Source organism: Stegostoma tigrinum, chromosome 12 (genome assembly GCF_030684315.1).
Source record: "Stegostoma tigrinum isolate sSteTig4 chromosome 12, sSteTig4.hap1, whole genome shotgun sequence".
Taxonomy (NCBI): domain Eukaryota; kingdom Metazoa; phylum Chordata; class Chondrichthyes; order Orectolobiformes; family Stegostomatidae; genus Stegostoma; species Stegostoma tigrinum.
This window is the reverse complement of record NC_081365.1, coordinates 36523608-36543060: the sequence shown is the minus strand read 5'-3', so window position 1 is coordinate 36543060 and position 19453 is coordinate 36523608. Positions and strand designations below refer to the sequence as shown.

General features: G+C 40.3%; 1 protein-coding gene across 2 annotated transcripts in view; it reads left to right on the top strand.

The window, feature by feature from the left end:
* casr (calcium-sensing receptor) overlaps window positions 1-19453 on the top strand; it is an 88993-nt gene that overhangs the window by 32482 nt on the left and 37058 nt on the right. For both annotated transcript variants that reach the window (XM_059650281.1, XM_048540223.2), the window contains one exon: window positions 9998-10438. In XM_059650281.1, the coding sequence (XP_059506264.1) occupies window positions 10242-10438 (197 nt within the window). In that variant the 5' untranslated portion in view covers window positions 9998-10241. The remainder of the gene's footprint in view (window positions 1-9997; window positions 10439-19453) is intronic.

The window sequence follows — 19453 nt, the reverse complement described above, 5'->3', positions numbered from 1 at the left end:
AAGCGGTGAACTACACAGCACACTAATCCACACCAACACATCAGCTCACTAACACACACACAGGTGAGGAGCTGCACCTTGAAACCTTTCACTGTACAACTCCACATTAATAGTTCATGTTAAAACTTTCACCATTCCTTAATCCCTCATTGAAGAACTCTGGGGCAAACAAATTGTTGCTCAACATATCCAGTTGTTAGGGTATGAGGGGGACAAGTTTCCAGCTGAGACCTCCATTTGGCTGCACTTTCTGGGTGCATTGTTGATTGCACGCCATTTCTCAGGATTGATCATTTTTTTCAGCCATTAAAAGCACAAGCCAACCTCTAAATCAATTGCAAACTGACAATGAAAGCTCAGAAATGTTCACATTACACTCCAAAATACCAAACATAACACTGTGATAAATGTAATTCCAAGCATTATTTATTCTGGGTCATAATCCTGGAACTTCCTTTCTAACAGCACGATGGGTGTACCTCTACCATTTGGACAGCAGAAATTCCAGAACGCAGTTCAGCACCACCCTCTGGACAACAACTGGAGATAGACAATAAATGCTAAATAAAGAAAAAACAATGCTATTTTATTCATCTCTTATACAACCATCAACCCACAGTACCTATTTTATCGGAAGATTTCTGAATAATGCTCTGTCAAGATTCTGCCATCATGGACTAGAAAGGTTAGGGGAAGAATGCCCTTGAATGCCCTTTAAACTGTGGGGATCTGATTTAGATAGCTGCATCTCAGCAGGGCCAAATGGATTTCTTTTCACCATGGTAGATGCTGTTTGAACAGCAACAAAAGTACAGAAGCACTGTCATCCTGGCAAAGAATCTTGTATAGTTCCTATAGCTCTACGTCCACTCTCACAGTGCAGAAGTCCACCAATCTGATGGGAAGCAGAATATGATAGAATACTGATGCCTTGAAATCTATCCATTATCTATCCATTAACCTGCCCAAGGTAGATTCCTGTTTCATCTAGGAAGAGTCCAAAACCAGAGAGTCAGCAGGATAGTCATTTGAGCATCCTATAGGAGCTGGTATATCCGAAGACTTCCATATTCTCCAAGAGTGACTGCAGAGTGCAGTGACTACTGAATATGACACCAGGCAAACCAACAATGTATAGGCTGAAAGAGGACTCCTTTATGTTCACACTCATTGTGCTTCAGTCAGAAATGGAATATTTCGTCTTCTTAAATCGTACATTTAGAACATAGAACAGTGCAGCACAGTACAGGCCTATCAGCCCACAATGTTGTACCAACCTATTATCCGACTAAGATAGATTTACCCTCCATACTCTACATTATACTATCCTCCATGTGCCTATCCAAGAGTCGCTTAAAAGTCCCTAAAGTATCTGACTCCACTACCACTACTGGCAGCACATTCCACACGCTCACCACTGTTTGTATGAAGAACCTACCACCGACATCTCCCTGATACCTTCCTCCAATCACCTTAATATTATGCCCCCTCGTAATAGTCATGTCTGCCCTGGGAAAAAGTCTCTGACTATCCACTCTATCTATGCCTCTCATCATCTTGTAAACTTCTATCAAGTCACCTCTCATCCTTCTTCGCTCCAGTGAAAAAAGCCCTAGCTCCCTTAACCTTTCCTCATAAGACCTGCCCTCCAGTCCAGTCAGCATCCTGGTAAATCTCCTCTGCACCCTCTCTCAAGCTTCCACATCCTTCCTGTAATGAGGTGACCTGAACTGAACACAATAGTTTATAATCGTATACATTCACAAACATACACTCGCTCCACCACTGGCATTCAGTAGCAGCAGAATGTATCATTTAAAAGGTGCACTGCAGAAATTCACCAAAGATCTTTAGACAACACCTTCCAAACCCACAACTATTTCCATCCTGATCGACATGGGTGGCAGATACATGGGAATACCATCACCTGCAAGTTCTCTTCCCAGCCACTCACCATCCTAACTTGGAAACATATTGCTGTTCCTTCAGTATCACTGGGACAAAATCCTTGCATTCTCTCCTCAGCAGCATTGTGAGTCTTCCTACAGCACTTGGATTGCTGCGATTCAAGAAGGCAGCTCCACCTTCTCAAGGCGAATTAGTAATGGGCAACATATTCTGGCCCAGCCAGCGATGCCATATCCCATATATGTTAAAAGAAATTGCTTTCACAGATCAGCACATACTTGGAGCTGAATAATGGATTTTATATTAATTCCTAAATAAAACACATTTCCTCACAAGACAATTATGTTCTCATTATTATCTTTCAAAAATACAACTAGTACATCTTAGATTACAGGAGGGTATAGCTGGGCTGATCAGTGGCAAATGGAATTTATTCCAGATAGATATAAGGTGAGGCAATTGGGCAGGACAGCAAGGTAAGGGAATGCATAATGAACAGTACAATTCTGGGAAACATTGAGGATCAAGGGGACCTTGGTATGCATGTCCATTAGTTTCTTAAGGTTGTAGGACAGGTAGAAAAATTACTTAAGAAGACACATGAAATATTTGCCTTTATTAGGCAAAGAATAGGGTTTAAGGACAGGGAGTTTATGCTGGAATTGTATAAAATGTTCGTTAGGCCACAGCTAGAGTATTACATGCAGTTCTGGAGTCCACATTATAGGAGGGATGTGATAGTACTGAAGAGGGTGCAGGGAAGATTTATCAGGATTTGGCCTGGTCTGGAGAGTTTTGGTTATGAACAGAAATTGGACAGATTTGTGTTGTTTTCCCTGGAGAGAGGAGACTGAGGCATTACATGATGAAGATGTATAAAATAGATATGATAGACAAGAAAGAACTTTTCCCCTTGGTAGAGGCATCAATGACTGGAGACATAGATTTTAAGGTAACGGGTAGGGGGTTTAGAGGGGATGTGAGGAAAAAATGTTTTAGAAGGTGTTGGAAATCTCAGACTCACCACTTGTAAGGGTGGTAGAGGCAGAAATCCTTGTAACATTTACATAGTATCTAATGTGCAGTTGCAATGCCAAGGCATACAAGGTTGTGGCCCAAGTGCTAGAAAATGGAATTAAAGAGGTTAGATGGTTGTTTTTGACTAGCACAGACTTGATGGGCCAAAGGCATTTTTCAGTGCTATGTTTCTATGACTCTAACTTCAACATTTTCATTGACACAGTGAGTTTGTGTTGAAGGAACAAATATGCAATTCCGAGGGAGCCCTATATTCTGATGTGTACATTGCTAAACTCATACTTGTAATCTTTCACAGAAAGGTGAAATAACTGAGATTGATCAGGCAATGGAAACTGGATTGTGCCTCCGGCCTGCCTTTCTTTCTCGGGGTCATTCACAATGTCTGTGTTTGATGATACAGTTTTCTACCTCTGTTCTAGCTAGCTGCACTGATTTACATTCGGTTAGATTTAATTTTGATAAGAGTATTTAGGAACTGTTGTACATACCGTAGTTGACCTTTGCTGCTACTATGGTTACTATTTTCGTTACCGAGGTTGCCACAGTCTGTTGCATCCATTATCACAACCTGGAATTGTTCTAGCTTTTAGAAATAGTCATGCTTCTGTTACAAGATGATAACATTTTCAAGACCTCAGGTGACAGTATTTTCCATAGACGTAAGTTCAAACAGTGTCTGAACAATAATTTTATCTGGTTGGATCTTTCTTTAACTCACGCTGTTTCATGGATACATTTAGTTCATTAGAAGAGGCTCTGTGACCACAGTCACGAAATGGTGGCATTTTTCTCTTGTGTAAAATACAAGAACTGTGCTACATTTTCCATGTGATCTTTATCTGTGTGATCATATTCTGGTGATCTTGTTTTTTACATTTACCATCCATGCTGTCTTCAGTTGACTGGTTGGCTGCTATGTTGGTGGAAAACAAACAACTAGGGTGATGTATTGGCTTGTTTAGTGCAATATTGGATTAGGCTGGTTAGCTCAGATGGTTAGAGTGTGGTGTTAATAATGCTGAGGCTATGGGTTCAGTCCTCAAACCGGTGACGGTCGCTGGCTTCTCCGCTTAACATTAAACCTGAGGGGTCATTTAGCTCAGTTGGTCGGACAGGGATTCTGATACAGGGTGATGCCAACAGTATGGGCTCATTTCCCACACTGGCTGATTTACCATTCAGGGTGATCTTTCTCAACCTCTCCCTGCCTGAAGTATGGTGGTCCTCAGGCTAAACTACCACCAACTGTCTGTCTCTAATGAGAGAGTAGCTCTATAGTCTGGTAAGATTTTACCTTTGTTCATTGGCCTTAGAAACTGCAGTAAAGTCAGGTGCCAAACTGTGGGTGCGCCTTGGGAGGGGGAATTACTTGTGGCAGGAAAAACAAGTTATGATTGGGATGATAAAATGTGAGGCTGGATGAACACAGCAGGCCAAGCAGCATCTCAGGAGCACAAAAGCTGACGTTTCGGGCCTAGACCCTTCATCAGAGAGGGGGATGGGGGGAGGGAACTGGAATAAATAGGGAGAGAGGGGGAGGCGGACCAAAGATGGAGAGTAAAGAAGATAGGTGGAGAGGGTGTAGGTGGGGAGGTAGGGAGGGGATAGGTCAGTCCAGGGAAGACGGACAGGTCAAGGAGGTGGGATGAACCTAACCGGTTCTTCCTCTCACCCATCCCTTCCTCCCACCCCAAGCCGCACCCCCAGCTACCTACTAACCTCATCCCACCTCCTTGACCTGTCCGTCTTCCCTGGACTGACCTATCCCCTCCCTACCTCCCCACCTACACCCTCTCCACCTATCTTCTTTACTCTCCATCTTTGGTCCGCCTCCCCCTCTCTCCCTATTTATTCCAGTTCCCTCCCCTCATCCCCCTCTCTGATGAAGGGTCTAGGCCCGAAACGTCAGCTTTTGTGCTCCTGAGATGCTGCTTGGCCTGCTGTGTTCATCCAGCCTCACATTTTATTATCTTGGAATCTCCAGCATCTGCAGTTCCCATTATCTCTTATGATTGGGATGCACAGCTAAGACAGTGAGAAGATGTAGTGAGGAACCAGGAGGACTGACTTGTAGAGTGTAAGGGAGATGTACAGTATGGAAACGTATCCTTCGGTCCAACTCATCCATGCCGACCAGATATTCTAAATTAATCTAGACCCATTGCGCGTATCCTTCTAAACCCTTCCTATACATATCACCATCTAGATATCTTTTAAATGCTGTAATTGTACCAGCCTCCACCACTTCCTCTGGCAGTTCATTCCATACATGCACAGCATTCTGTATGAAAAAGTTGTCCCTTATGTCCCTTTTAAATCTTTCCTCTCTCACAGTAAACTTATGCCCTGTACTTTTGGACTCCCCTAACCCTGGGGAAAAGACCTTGGCTGTTCACCTTATCCATGTCCCTCATGATTTTATAAACTTTTAGAAAGTCACCACTTAGCCTCTGGCACTCTAAGGAAAATAGCCCCAGCCTATTCAGCCTCTCCGGAGAGTTCAATCCCTCCAGTCTTGGCAACATCTTTATAAATCTTTTCTGAATCTTTTCAAGTTTTACAACATCTTTCCTGTACCTGGGAGACCAGAATTGAAAGTAATATTCCAAAAGTGGCCTTAACCAATGTCCTTGTCAGCTGCTACATCAACTCTCAACACCTGTATTCAATGCACTGACTTATAAAAGCAAGCATGCCAAACACCTTTTTCACTATTCTGTCTACTTGCAACTTCACTTTCAATGAACTATGACCTGCACTCCAAAATCTCTGTTTGGCAACACTCCCCAGGATCTTACCATTAAGCGTACAAGTCCTGCCTTGATTTGTCTTACTTAAATGCAGCACCTCACATTTGAGCTTCTCTTGCTGGTCATGATGCAACTAAAACTGCTTAGTTTGATTACAGATAACAAAATGTGGAGCTGGATGAACACAGCAGGCCAAGCAGCATTTTAGGAGCACAAAAACTGACATATCGGGCCTAGACCCTTCATCAGAATAGGGGGATGGGGAGACAGTTCTGAAATAAATAGGGAGAGGGCGGAAGGTGGATCGAAGATGGATAGAGGAGAAGATACGTGGAGAGGAGACAGACAAGTTAAAGGGATGGGATGGAGCCTGTAGAGGTGAGTGTAGCTGGGAAGGTAGGGAGGGGATAGGTCAGTCTGGGGAGGACGGACAGGTCAAGGGGGCGGGATGAGGTTAGCAGGTAGGAAATGGAGGTGCGGCTTGAGGTGGGAGGAGGGGATAGGTGAGAGGAAGAACAGGTTAGGGAGGCAGGAATGAGCTGTGCTGGTTTTGGGATGTAGCGGGGAGGAGGGGAGATTTTGAAACTTGTGAAATGTACATTGATACCATTGGGCTGCAGGGTTCCCAAGCGGAATATGAGTTTCTGTTCCTGCAACCTACAGATGGCATTGTGGTGGCACTGCAGGAGGCCCAGGATGGACATGTCGTCTAAGGAATGGGAGGGGGAGTTTTTTATTCAAGATATTCATAATGCCTTATGAATAGGGGCCTACAACTGTGGTTGCCAAAGAGCAGTTTCTATTTTGTATGAGACATGCTGAAGACAACAAAGCAGTAAATAAGAATAATCTAGCATTGAAAACAGAAATAAGTGTAACCCATTTACATATCTTCTATTTTACAACTAACATTTCTGCTGCACACTACAAGGATGACATCTCAACTAGGAGAAAGCCTTTCCATGGATGTGTTTTCATAGAATAGAATCCTTACAGTGTGGAAGCTGGATATTCAGCCCATCAAGTCCACACTGATCCTCCGAAGAACTGGCCACCCAGACCACATCCTCACCCTATCCCTGTAACCCTACATTTCCTATGAGTAATCCACCCAGCCTGCACGTCCTTGAATACTATCGGCAATTTATCATGGCCAATCTCCCCAGCCTGCACATCTTCGGACTGTGGGAGGAAACCAGAGCACCCAGAAGAAACCCACACAGACATGAGAAGAACGTGCAAATTCCACACAGACAGTCGCCCGAGGGTGGAATCAGATATGGTGAGGGACCAGGTGTGTTAGATTTTTTTTAGCTCCCCTACAGTGTGGAAACAGGCCCTTCAGCCCAACAAGTCCACACTGCCCCTTGAAGCATCCCACCCAGACCCATCCCCCTACAACCCACACACCTCTGAACGCTACAGGCAATTTAGCATGGCCGATCCACCTAGCCTGCACATCTTTGGACTGTGGGAGGAAACCGGGGCACCCAGAAGAAACAGATATAATGAGAGCCCAAGTGTGTCGGAGGGATCTTGCCCCTTGGCTCTCCCACTCACCGACAACACTCCTGGGAAACAAAGGTAAACAAGATAATAAAATGTGAGGCTGGATGAACACAGCAGGCCAGGCAGCATCTCAGGAGCACAAAAGCTGACGTTTCGGGCCTAGACCCTTTATCAGAGCTCTAATGAAGGGTCTAGGCCTGAAACGTCAGCTTTTGTGCTTCTAAGATGCTGCTTGGCCTGCTGTGTTCATCCACCTTCACACTTTGTTATCTTGGATTCTCCAGCATCTGCAGTTCCCATTATAAAAGATAAAGAAGTGTTTGTCTCAGGTTCCTCTCTTGCTGAACTGCTGGACTGCATGGCATGTGCAGGTGCATATTTCTCACAGCCAGGGCAGGGTTTGACCTTCTGGTCATCTGCTCTTGCCAGATACAAGGGGATTTGCAGTAATTTCCATACCAGAGCTTCCTTTTTAACAAAAAAAATCACTCCAAAGATATATCTCAGTGCTATCTGCAAGATTCAATATTGTGTAGCTAGGAAAGTCCTAGAGGAGAATGTTTGCAAGCACAGGAGATAGGTAAATGAAGCAAATTGGGAAAGTGGCATGAAGATAATTTAACAGTGGATGATTTTGTGAATCTCTTTGGTCATACTGACAATAAAATTGGCCAATTAATCCAGCACCATTGATTCCACAGGGGTATTGTTCACATTTACCATTTGAGAGTGAGCTGGAGGTTCAGCTTTTGTCCATTGTAGAAATCATCTGATTAAATGGTTCTATAAAAGGCAGATTATCTACTTTGCCTGTTAACTTAGTCAGGTGTTGAATGTAAGAATTACCCCCTTTATGTCTTTGCTTATTATAATGTTTCTACGCAGTAATAGCTGCAGTTCCTTTGGCCTATATAATGAAAATGAGGGCAGAAAGGGACTACAAAATAAATGGGAACCACCTACATGAAGCAGTACGAGCTATTTAAAAATTTTTAAATTAACCATTATTAAAACAGCAAAAACATGTATTGGAAGTAAAAAAAAAACAAGGCTGGGTTTTAGGATCAATAGTTTCAGAGGCTGAGCACAGATTTCCAGAAAGTAACCTTTAGCTTCTATGAAACCTTGGCCTGAGTGATGGTACATTAACAGTGGAAGGTGTTCTCAGTTTTTTGAGAGTGATGGATGAAGATCTGAGGAATTCTATTTGTAATTGGCATGATAGTTGAAAATAACCTTCTTGATCATACATGATCCTATGTTCTTTGCGACATTGGGAGCTTTGGGAAGAGGAATTAATTTAAGCATGGTTTGTGATGATCGATAAGCAAGATGTTTTGGAATTTGATGAATTTCCTTTAGGTGGTTGGGTACGAATTATTAGTAGTTTTTCCTTAAACTAAGCATAACTTCTTTTTGTCTTCTTATGAAAAGAGCACAAGTATACTGGGAATATTGCACAATCTTGCTGATAGGATTGTGTATTTTTGATCACTGTTCCAATGTGTGATCTCATCATGAAGTCTCTACTAAAGTGAAATCTCATGACAGAAAAAGAATTATATAAATTAGTGCCATGTTTACATCATTACAGTGTCTCATCAGCACTCTATGCTAATTAGGCAATCGGGATCTACATTTGTTCCCTGTCTCATTCCGTCACTCGTTTGCTTTTGCATTTTCCAAAGAAAATACCAATACTGTGGTTAATTAGTTACGGGGGTCCTCAAGTCACACATTCTCCCAATTTGAGGTATTTCCTTATAAGTCAATCTAGAGTGCCTCAGTATTTTTTTGTCACATGCTAGCATTGGAAAGAACACCTTCATATTTGATTAAGGACGCACATTGTTACAAATTTCATACCAGAATCAATAGAGTTTCAGCAGGCAGTAAGTACTACAGCATTGAATGTAGAGTAGATGTTCTACAAAAGTATACGATTAAACAAATCTCACGTCAGGTTTGTCATGTCATTCTGTCTTTGAAATCAGTGCAACCTTCTCCAGTACAGATTCCTAATTTCCTTGGTGTTCCTAACTAACTAAGGTTCCAGCAGGCCTTAGCATGGACCATATGACGTGAATTCTGGGCCTCACCATCAGAATTCAGGCTGAGGGTATCAATCAGGAGACTCAATATAAGGTGGCTTTCAAGCCCTTACGAATTTCAGGCTGAAGTTGTTAAAAGTGAAACTATACTTTACAAAGATAGGCAAGTAAAACTTTCAAATTATAACAAGAAAACTCAGAAGATATCATTGAAGTAATTAAAAGGTTTTTTTTAATGAGGGTTTCCTTGAGAATTGTGCTATGTTGTGTGCACATCCAGCATAGTCATGCTTTTTTTCAGCCACTTGCAATCTTGCAACCAAGCTTTGTGTGATATCATGAGAAATCATGAGAAATTCAGACTTACAACAAAGTTGCTAGAAAAGCTCAGCAAGTCTGGTAGCATCTGTGAAGAAAAAGTCAGTTAAGTCGGTTCTGAGGAAGGGTCACCGTACCCAAAATGTTAACTGTGATTTTTTTCTTCACAGATGCTGCCGTACCTGTTGAAGTTATTCAGCAATTTTGTTGTTGATCCTGATTTACGGCAATACAGTTCTTTTGGTTTTTAGAAACTCAGCCTTCTCTACCATACTTCTTTGATAAATCAAGGCCAGGGCAAAGTGAATGAGTTTCATAGAATGAAATGAGAAAGGGTTGAAAACAAGAAAAAAACTTATGTTTTGTAATTCCAAAGTGCAAGCTTACAGTTACTCAACTTCTGCACTTTCTTTCTCCAAGGAATCTTTGAAAATGGAACAAAGCTGAATTGTTTGTTCATCAGCTATAAGACTGCCTGATAACCTTTTTACAAGATGGAAGACTTCAAGAAGGCAACAGTTTTCATCTTTCAAAAATTCTACAATCGAGTCCTCCCTCACCATTACAAAGATAAGCAAAAAGCCTCAACGATTTTTCTCTAAGTGTTTTTTTCGGAGTGGAACCACCTGACTTGGTAAAGAAATCAGCAAGAGAGGATTGTACAATGGGGCATTATTATTACCACATCTTGTTCCTAGGATTTACTCTTCTACAATCTTACAGTGTCTCAGGATATGGGCCCAACCAAAGGGCACAGAAAAAGGGAGACATTATATTAGGAGGCCTTTTCCCAATACACTTCGGAGTGTCTGTAAAGGATCAAGACTTAAAATCTAGACCAGAGGCAACTAAATGTATTAGGTATGACCTTAAGTACAACAGACATTTCAAATATATTTGGGTAAAATGTATTTATTGAAAACACTTATATGTTTACATTCACACTTTCATTCAGACTGGAGTATTTGGAAAAATAGCCCAATATAAAAATAGATTTTCTCAAAACAATCATCAACAGTATTTCTTTCATTTGACAGAAAGGGGAAATATGAAATATATCCTATCTTCTTCCTGTCAGAATTGGCCATTCAACTACGTTAGCTCCAATTCTGAAACAATCTTTTATTAGTTTTTCACTGATGAATGATGGTGAAAACCTGAACTGTAATATTGTATTAGTTTTTTGAGTCATAGTTTCAACCAAACTTTATTGGAATATACACGGTTTGATCTCCCTGTAATTATAAATGTGTAACTTTCACAGTAATTTTACTGAGTCACATCAGAGTTGAGTGAAAAAGAATTGTGATTATACATTGGTTCATTGATATACATTGAATTTAACTGAAGTTTACTATCGATTTGACCATGATATTGTTGTCTCTATATACATATGTATAAAATGACTTATATTATGACTCACTCTGAAACTATAATTGAAGTGTAACTGAGATCTAGTTCAGTTATATAGTGACTTAACTGTGAGACTTAACTGAGATTCTACTTAGGCTTATTGTGATTTTATACGGTCAGTGTTTGACTCTCACTTAACCCTACATGATTTACTAAGATTTATCTAAAATACAATACTCACTGTAAGGCTTTTTTTCATTCATTTACGGGATGAGGGCGTCACTGGCTAGGCAGCATTTATTGCCCATCCCTAATTGCCCAGAGGACAGTAAAGAGTCAAGCACATTGCTGTGGGTCTGGAGTCACATGTAGGCCAGACTGGGTAAGGATGGCAGTTTCCTTCCCTAAAGGACTTTAGTGAACCAGATGGATTTTTCCTGACAATCGACAATGGATTCACAGTCATTTGATTCATAATTCCAGATATTTTTATTGAATTCAAATTCCACCATCTGCCGTGGCGTGATTTGAACCCTGATTTGAACATTATTTGGGTCTCTGGATTAACAATCCAGCGATAACACTACTAGGCCAACCATAATGTATCATTGTTATAAATTACATCATGATTTTACCAAAATCTCACTGGTCCCAGCAGTAATTTCTGAGATCGAACACAGATCTCACTAAAGAATACAATTGTGAACTAAAGCCTCATCTGGATGTTAGTTATTTTCTGCAAGACTCAACAGATCATAAGTAACATTTCCCATTTATGTTGGGATTTTCGGAGATGTAGTTATGTTTTGCTCCTCTTTCCAAAAACGTACGTTTCTCCCTCTTTACTGATGTGTATTGGTTATGTCTCATTTAACTAAGCATATCATACTCATAATTTTGTCATTCAAATATTAGGAGCCCAAAATATTTGTGGGATAAAATCCCTCTTTCATAGCTCTTCCTGAGACAGGTAATACAAATTTTAGCTCATTTACAGTGTTTTATGTAGATTATAATGAGTTATGAGCTATTTCATTGTGATGCATGATACAGTGTGGAGTTTTCATAACAACGATTAAGCTACATTTAGATGTACTAAGCAATATAATTTGCTAGGTTCACATTGAATTACATTGTGCTTTATTAAGATTAAAGAAAGAAAGAACATAGTATAAAAGTGTCTTTCATTCTCTTAACGTGTCCCAAAGTGCTTCACCACCAATGAACTATTTGAAGTGTAATTTTCATTCTAACTTGATCAAAAGTGGTAGTAGGTTTTCTATTGTCATAGTCCATTAAACAACATAATTCGATGGCCCAGTAATAGTAGTTTGTTCAACAAAACAATTGCATTAATTATAAAATAATATTTTAGTACAGTTGCACTGTGAGAGTTGAACAATGTTAAGGTTAATTAGGATGTAATGATTATATTATAGCACCCACGAATTTAATAAGAAAATTAAAATACTCTGTTGTAATACATCACAATGTAACAACAATAATAAAGAGCATTTGAGATCTCACTGAGTCTTAGTGAAAGCTGGTAATATCATTCCCAACTCCCTGATGAATTTGGTTCATTGAGATGTGGCTGAGTTTTTCTGTTATTTGCCAAGTTAGGATTGAAGTCTGACAGAGCATCACAATTTTTAACATTTAATTGTCCTTTACAGAAGTGTGGACTAAGCTTTTCATTACCTATCCAACAATAACAGCTTGCATCCAAATGGCACCTTTAAAAAAGTAAAACATCTGAACATGCTTCTCAGGAGCATTATGAAACAAAATTTGAGGATAGCTGATTTGGAGCTTGGTTAGGGAAACTTCAGTGAGTGTCTTAAAGAGAGACAGTTAGAGAAGTGAAAAACTTTATAAAGGAAATTTCAGAATTTATGGCCTATACAACTGAAAGCATAGCCACCAATGGTGGAGAAATGAAAAACAGAGGTGTAGCAGAAGTCAGAAGTAGATGAGTGTTCTGACACCGAGGAAAACCAAAGAAGTAGACAGGAGATGAGGCTATGGAGGAAGTCAAAAAACCCATAATAATGTTAAAACATGGAGGGAGGCAATGTAGGTCAATAAACATGGGATGATGGGTGAATGGAACCTGGCGCAAGCTGTAATAGGAGTAGTAGAGACACAAAGTAAGTTAAGCATATTTGCTACTTGGTGCAGTATCAGTATCACACACAGGTATCAGAATCACACTCCATGAAGTGGCTGGGCTTCATGTTTGAATAATGCTGTGATTCATTTATTTTGCATTCAGTTATGCAGCAAGTTACTGAATTGTTATTGAACCCTGCTGTGAATTTTGGAGTACTTACAAGGCACAGTAATATATTAGCTTCTAATTGAGTTACTCTGTGATCTATGAAATTCTCATTTTTTAACAATGTGAGTGATTGAATTCTTACTGAGTGCCACAAGTACTGTTATTGTATTATAGAAAACTGTGAAGAATTGAATCTCATTGTTTTATACTGACATTTTATTAGATTACAGTAATGTAGGAATTTCCTTGGGATTTCTCTGACTCTGCCACTAAGAGACAGAAACCCTGGAAAATTGCCAAAATAAGTTACTGGAGGTGCACTATAAAATAATGAGTTGCATGATTAGTTTGTATCAAATTACAAAATAAATTATTGAATTACATTCTATTCAACTTAATGCTGATTCAGTACACTAAATTTAATTTATTTCTCAGTGAATAGATTATGAGTGCTGAATCCTCACCGACCTCTCCTTAGGTTGCAGACTGAATTCTTCCTGAGTTGAAGTGTGAACTAATGTAGTTCCAAAGAGTTTTAAATGAGTTGCTGAGTTCTCAAGTAAATTACACTCTAATTAACTGAATTCTCAATGGGTTATACTATGTATTGGTGGTCTGATATTGTACCACATTGAACTATTTTGAGTTCGCAGTGAGCTACGCCATGCATTACTAAGTGTTCATTCAGATATATTGTACCGTAGTGAAATTTTATTGCAATTTACTGTGACTTACTATAAATTAGCAATATCGCACTGTAATATTGTGAGCTCAATGATTTTCTTATGATTAATGGAGAGTTCACACTGTCAGAAAGAGTAGATCCCAACTGGTGAACTGTTTGATTTTTTTTGAGGTCAGAAAACACATGACATCAGGTTATAGTCTCATGGGTTTATTTGAAATCACAAGCTTTCGAAGCATTGCCCCTTTGTCAGGTGAAGTGACTTTTGACCTTGTTCAACCCAGCCCAACACTGGCACCTCCACATCAGGTCTTTTTTGAGAGAATGATATCCTAAGTGGACATTGAATAATCTGCTGAAGTATATTTAGACTTCTCAAAAACTTTTGATAATTACCACATGAAAGGCTATAATGCAGCTTAATACAATTGATCTGTGTGTAAAATCTAGAGATGGATAATGAGCTATCCAAACAAGAGAAAAAAGTAGAGGATTAGTTGGGGGAGTGATGCATAACTGGGAAAATGAACAGTGAAGAGAGTGCCACAAGTATGTGTGATGTCCCATTTACTGTTTCTGATCTAAACACATTTTCTGGATTCGTAAAATTATTGAATGACTTAATTCCAAAGTGAATTACAAACATTAGAGAGCTAATTGCTAATATCAACTCACAGGATGGGATATCCAACCATTTGTTTGGTTTTGCTGTAATCTTGTTTGGATTCCAAGGGCTTCACCATTCCCTTAAGATAGCAATGCCTGCTCTAGCCAATGACGATGTAGGATTCAGGTTTGTTTAATGCTATTCACTTTCTTGTGAGCAACACCCCTCACATCTGAAATTTGAAGTGAACATATTGGTGATACTGCCCACCAGCAAGGGAACAGCATTAAGAAACTTGAATTCTGTATGAACCTCAGCCAGACCAAATTTCGCCCTCTTAATGAATGGTCAGGCCCTTGGAATTGGCATAAGATCAAATGTAATCAGTATTCAAAGGTTCTGTGTTCAATTATGTGAGTTGGTTTACTACTGATGCTCACCGTGCTTAATTAGTTAAGCCTGAGTGCAGTCAACAGAAGTCAATACATTGTAGAAGTTGCTAGAAGCTACAGCTATAAGCATGGAGCAGCCATTAAAGAAAAAAAACCTTTGCAAGTAAAATTCTTGCATACATAGCAACTGATGTTTCATCTCAACGTAGATCTGAGTTATCAAATCTACAAGAGTTGCAGCAAGGCCAAACAATTGAATGGAAATCCCAGCACAGGTGTTTCATTGTATCTCATTGCCAGTGAAATCTTTTACCTTTGTAATTCACAGTGAAGTTAAATCACAATTAAGTCAGTTAATAATTTTCTCAATCCATGCACTTATTTAAGTCAGAAACAATAAGTGTCATGTGTAATTTGTCCAATGCACTGAGTTCCTTTCATTATCTTTTCTGTTTGGTCCCATCCCATCAGCAAATTTCACTATTTTGAGTTCTTGAATTATGGTCTATCGTGTCAATTAGAGGTTCTTCTTCTTCTTCCTTGGTAGTAATTTGGGAATGGGGATGAAATTCTTCCACTCTGGCAATGTGGGTCCTGAGGTGACTAACCAGCCCAATATTGGATTCACACAATTTGCCATCATGGGGCAGGTCGTATTTGATGAGCCGGGAGGGTGGGATGCTGGGAATTTTTAAAACTCCTTAGCCCGTTTTCACTTAGCCTGCACATAGGCATGTTAGGGACACTCAAAATGTTTGGCACCTTCATAGATGTTTTTACTACAGTTTGAATGGCATTGGAGAGAAATTTCCATAAGTTGGTAGGGATGTTGCAACTTTACAGGGAACTTTGAGGACATTCTTGAAGTGATTCCTCTGCCATTTCATATGTGCTTGCAGTGACAAAGCTCCAATTAGAGATCTGTGTTTGGGAGTGTTGTGTCAGACAAGGAGCTGATGTAGCTTACCCCAACACAACTGATTACCCATAACCAGCACCTCAACATTGGCCGGAGAGAAGACATTGATATGAAGCATCTATACTGCCTTTGAATGTGCAAGATTTTGCCAATGCATAGAGGAGAACAGGTAACACTGCAGACCAGTAAAGCATTTGCCTAGTGCCAGGTTTGAGGTTTGAGGTCTTTATTATACAAATACTGTTCCTCAGATGGTCGAAGGCTGTGCTAGCATGCTGGAGGCAATATTTCATCATTGATGTCTGCTCTCGCTGAGAGTAGGCTCCCAAGGTTTGACTATCAATCCTTATCAATTGTGGTTCGTTGTGGACTTTGATGGTGACGGGAGCATTGTTGTGCAGTGGCAGCAGATTGATAGAGGACTTTTGTCTTCTAGATATTTAGCCTATGGTCTATTCTTCCAAACACCTCCAAGAGCTTACTGATGCTGCTTTGGAGTTCAGTCTATGCATGTGCACACATACAAATATCATCTGTGTACTACAACTCAGTGATGGAAGTTGGGTGATCTTGGTTCTGAGTTTGACAGTTTCCCACCATTCTGTAGGGTTGCTCCATTTCGTGTGGTGGGGTGAAGTGTTGTGATGAGGAAGGTAGAAAGGAACATTGGTGCCATGATGCAGCCATGCTTGACCCCAGCTTGTACATGCTGTTCTGGGTCTGAATTGGATCTGTTTCATGTTTTCATGGAGCAAGTGGAGAATGGTGACAAATTTCTGCAGACAGCCAAATCTCTCCCACATATCAGAGCCAAAAGCCTCGTGAGGTCAAAGAGTCCATGTACAAATATTGCTGCTACTCTCTGTATTTTTCTTGGACCTATCTTGCTGTGACGATCATGGCCCCTGTGCATCTTGATGGACAGAATCCGCGTTGTGACTCTGGTAAGAACTCTTCAGCCATGGGGAAGTAGCAATTGAAGAAGATTCATGCCTTTAACTTCCCAGTCGCAGACAACCCACTGTAGCTATTGCAAGCAGTCTTGATACCTTTCTTGAAGCTGCTCACAATTCCTGCAACTCAGAGGTCTGCTGGTGTGCTCTCCTCCTTCCAGATCAGGGGAATGATTCCCATTGTTTTGGCAAAGGATCTTCTCCACTGTTTATCGGCACCAGCAGCCCCACTGGGGCCTCACTGTTCGATGGCCTTCCCAACTTCATGTCGAGCAGAGGTTGTGCTGAAACAGTGGGTAGTTAGAATCTGTGGGAAGTGGTTGAAGACACCCTCATCAAGGACTGAGTATCAGCTGTGGAGACCCTCGAAGAACTCCTCCCGATGAGTGCTTGCTGCCTGCCTGTCCTTATTAACTGTTACTCCACTCTTACCTCTTAGTACAGACAATGTGATGGGGCTGTGTATCTGTGTCTTGATTTTAACTGATGAATACATGCATGTCATGGTTGTCAGTGAATTACTGCATGTCCTGTTCTCTTTCCAACCACCATTTATTTGTTAGATCAGAAGTTTACGTTGGATCTCAGCCTTCATTTGTCTGTAGATCTGATTTCATTCCCTTGAATTTGGTTGTGTTTCTAGCTCCAGAACAACCTGTGCTTGCAGTTTTTTGCAGCTCCTGGATGTCCTGATCATTCTCAACAAACCAATTTTCCTGGCGAGGAAGCCAATAACACCTGCATCAGTGATGCTTACAATGTACTTCAGGGCAAACGAGGTATTGTGCACTTTCTGTGGTTCTGTTCAATGAGTGACATTAGGTTGGCTGTGAGTCACTAACTGAATAGGTCTTCTTTTGCAAAGACCTTGAGTCCATCATCATTGAATTTCCTGAGGCAATGTTCCATGTTTTTGGATCAACCTAACTGGAGATTTTAACCATGTTTAGATATTGGATGGCCCGAAGGTCTTCAATTTATATGCAGGTGACGTGAATATCCTTGTAGGCCCTCATTTAGCAGATGATTTAGTCAAGTGGTGCGAGTCTCTGGGGCAAGTGTTACCATGGCAGTTTGTATTTGTTTCTCTGACTGTAGTTGTCAGAGCAGTGACCACTGGAGAATCTGAATCCATTGTTCTCCCCACCCAATCATAAATTGGCCAGTGATTTAGTTATTAACCTTCTGCTGGTTTCTTTTCCATTCCCAGTTTTCCTCTGATTCTCATAGCTTTGAATGTGGCTAAGTATCCTTTTGCATGTGGGACTCTGTGCAATGTCTTTAGGAGTTGAACCTTCCCATTGGCAGGCCGTTTCCTCAAATCACTGGACAGGCAAGATTCTGCCTGCTAAGTCCATATTAGTTATTGCTTACCAATTTATTACTATGTATTCCTAACAGCTGATCCCAAATAATTGAATCCACCTCTTTAGCTATAGACGTTCGACTCTTAGTTTTATTCTTGTACAGGCATTGCCCAGCTGACCAAGTCAGCTTTGCTGCCACCTTGTGGAGTTGCACCTACAATGCTATTAGGGATGGAGTTCAAAGATTTTGACTCAGAGATGGCGAAGAAAAGGTCCAAGTCAGCATAGTGAGTGGTTAGAAAAGGAAATGCTGTAGCGGTTCCCATGTGTCTGGTGCCCGTGTCCTTTTTGATGGTAGACATTGTGGGTTTGGAAGGTGCTGGTGAAATAGTTGTCTGTGTCCGGTTTTCTTCCATTTTGGGAAACACATTAGTTCATTTTGGATCTACTGGTACCTTCTTAGATTCAACTGATAGTCCCATAATGATGGGTGTTGTTTCAATAATACCTGCAGACTCTTTCATCATGCTGGAATAAATCTCCATGGATTAGTATTTTGAAATCCCTTTCAGCCTGTCCACAGCTTCCATCTCATTTATATTGAAATGTTTGAAACCTAGCAGTGAGTCATTCATATGGAATGTCTTTTTGAGCAAGATACACTTTAGAAAACAAAATGAGAAGTGGAATGTGGTAACAGTTAACTCCTTAGGGTGGAGATGGAACTCCCTTGTGAGGACAATAGTTATTTGCTGAAGACATCAGGTGTGGAGTGGACAGAAGAAAGAGGCTGTTACTGTTAATGTTTGCAATGTAAACATTACTGATAGTAACCAAAGTAATTCTGCTGACAATATTTTTTCATTATAAATTTTCCCTTCCTTGAATCATTACTCCAAGGAAGATTAACATTCTAAACATGAGCTTATTGCAAAATTAATCTTAGCCATGATTAGTCAGACCTATTTTGGCAATGGGTATATAAAGGTAATTTGTATTAATTACAAATAATTAATTAATTAATAATTAGGAAGGAAAGTTGCATCTGAAAATTGTCTGTTGTGGTTCAGTGGTGAGTGGGTTCAGTGCGTTCAAATTACACTGCAGAAAGATGTGCAAACAATATGTTCAGTGCATTACTAAGTACAGAGGGCTGCAATATCAGAAGTGTCATCATTTGGATCAGACTTTAAACCAAGGTCACATCTACTTTCACACATGAACTTAAAAGATTGCATGACATTACTTTGGAACGGAACAGGAGAATTCTCCTTATGTGATTAAAAGTAATGGATTAACTAGATTTTATTACATTAATGTTTGTAGAACCTTGAGAAATACAAATTGGCTTCCGTGTTTCCCATGTTATATCTGCAACA